The sequence below is a fragment of the Haliaeetus leucocephalus genome, unplaced genomic scaffold (assembly GCF_000737465.1).
Source record: "Haliaeetus leucocephalus isolate CR32 unplaced genomic scaffold, Haliaeetus_leucocephalus-4.0 Scaffold668, whole genome shotgun sequence".
In the NCBI taxonomy this organism is placed as follows: domain Eukaryota; kingdom Metazoa; phylum Chordata; class Aves; order Accipitriformes; family Accipitridae; genus Haliaeetus; species Haliaeetus leucocephalus.
Window position 1 is genome coordinate 5,705,131 of NW_010973104.1, and position 1,728 is coordinate 5,706,858.

At 49.1% G+C, this 1,728-nt stretch overlaps 1 protein-coding gene across 1 annotated transcript in view; it reads right to left on the bottom strand.

The window, feature by feature from the left end:
- Positions 1 to 205: 205 nt before the first annotated feature.
- LOC104839437 (protein phosphatase 1 regulatory subunit 3E-like) overlaps positions 206 to 1,728 on the bottom strand; it is a 2,605-nt gene continuing 1,082 nt past the window's right edge. The window contains exon 3 of the mRNA XM_010579723.1: positions 206 to 1,339. Within this exon, the coding sequence (XP_010578025.1) occupies positions 1,215 to 1,339 (125 nt within the window). The 3' untranslated portion in view covers positions 206 to 1,214. The remainder of the gene's footprint in view (positions 1,340 to 1,728) is intronic.

The window sequence follows — 1,728 nt, forward strand, 5'->3', positions numbered from 1 at the left end:
TTGCTGTTACTTCTATTAAATCAGAAACAGTGATCTGGAGAAATTAAATGAAATACTCTTTTCCCATTCAAGTTAACAGACCTTCCCCCCTCCTCCCCCCGAATTTATAAGTTCAATTATTCTGACTAAACCAGACCCTCAGGAGACAAAAGTGCTCTCATTTCCCACTGGTCAAAAGGTTCTATGAGAACTCGACATTACTCAAGCCATTTGGGACACAAAAACACAGTCAAAAATCACATTTCGTTCCTAAACAATCTACAGAAGATCCAAAACATTAAAGGCCTGATCTTACAGCCCTTCATAATCGGAAGATCACACTGACATCGGTTTTACCACTCTCAGAAGTCACGTTTCTAGAGGTCCCTCTCCTGCAAACACATACACGCCTAAATCCTGGAAAATTAGCACCCAGATTTGGCACCAGCACAACTTGCATTCAGCTGAACTCCTGAAAAAGCAAGTTTTAAAAGGAAAATACTATGTTTACCACTAATATAATTTAAAACCTATCTTTGAAGGCAGAAGTCAGCATGCTCTGTAATTTTTATTGATATATTTTTATATGGCAAGATATGACTTTCTTCAATTTGTCTGACTAAATTTAGCCAGTTTTGTGAAATCTGTCACTTGCTGAAATTATGAAAAATTTGGAGCATTTTGTTTTTCAGAAAGCAGGCTCCCGCACCGACAGCTCAGCATAAGAAGTTCAGTTAAACTGTTAACAGGAATACAACTGAAAGTGTTGCTTGGGATGCAGACTAAAATTAGGGATTCAACTCCTGCCATCTCTAGTTCCTTGGGTGCAGTTCCGCGACTTTCCTGCTGACCTGAACACAAGCAGCTTTATGGGACCAATCCTACTGAAGCAAACATCAGATCCTGACAAACCTTTGCAACGTGCCACGTGAACCTGAAAACGAAACACTTGCTTTTTAAAATCTCTCAGTGGGTTGCATTTCAGTTGGTGTGTGGTGTTATTTTTCTTCTCTGAATATGCTTAAACACATGAAAGAGGGTTCAAAATTTAAAAAAATATGTGTATCTTTGCTTTAAACCGATCGGTCGCTTTTACAGCGCGATGAAACACAGCTACTCCCGGGGGCATCCGTACTCTTGCCTTTTTGGGTTCAAAACCGCAGTCTGTCCCTTAACCCTGCCCTGTCGGGCCCTTAACCCCGCAGGGCAATGACCACGAGTGGGTCAGCGAGGCTCTAAGCACAGATCCAGCACCTCGCCGGAGCCGGGCTTTGCTTAAGCAGGATTAGGCAAACAGGATGGCTGGCTGGATGCCCTATGACACTGCCCTCCGCGCTTCCAGAGCCCTGACCCTGCTGGTCGTGACCTCCGGCGCCCGGGAGCACGTCTTTGCACCTGTGGGTCCCGGTCCTGACTGGGAAATTCCGCAAATACCCTGCGGCCCCTGGCTCCGGAGCCTGGCCGGGCAGCCGCTTTGCCAACTGAGGCAGAGACGGTGCGTGGGCCGCACGCCGTGCCCCCGGCCTCCCCGCCGACAGCCCGCGAGGTTTCCCCTCGACACGGCCGGGGCCACAGAAAATACAAATTATCCACCTGTAAACAGAATTCGGGAAAACATCTTCCGCCCGCTTAACAGAGGGACGGCTTGGAAACGAGGCCTGCGCTGGGCCGCGGCCCGCCGGCGAGGCCGGAGGGGTGCCGAGCCCTCCGGCGAAGGGGGGCCCGCCGGGCTCCCGCCGCGGCCCTCCT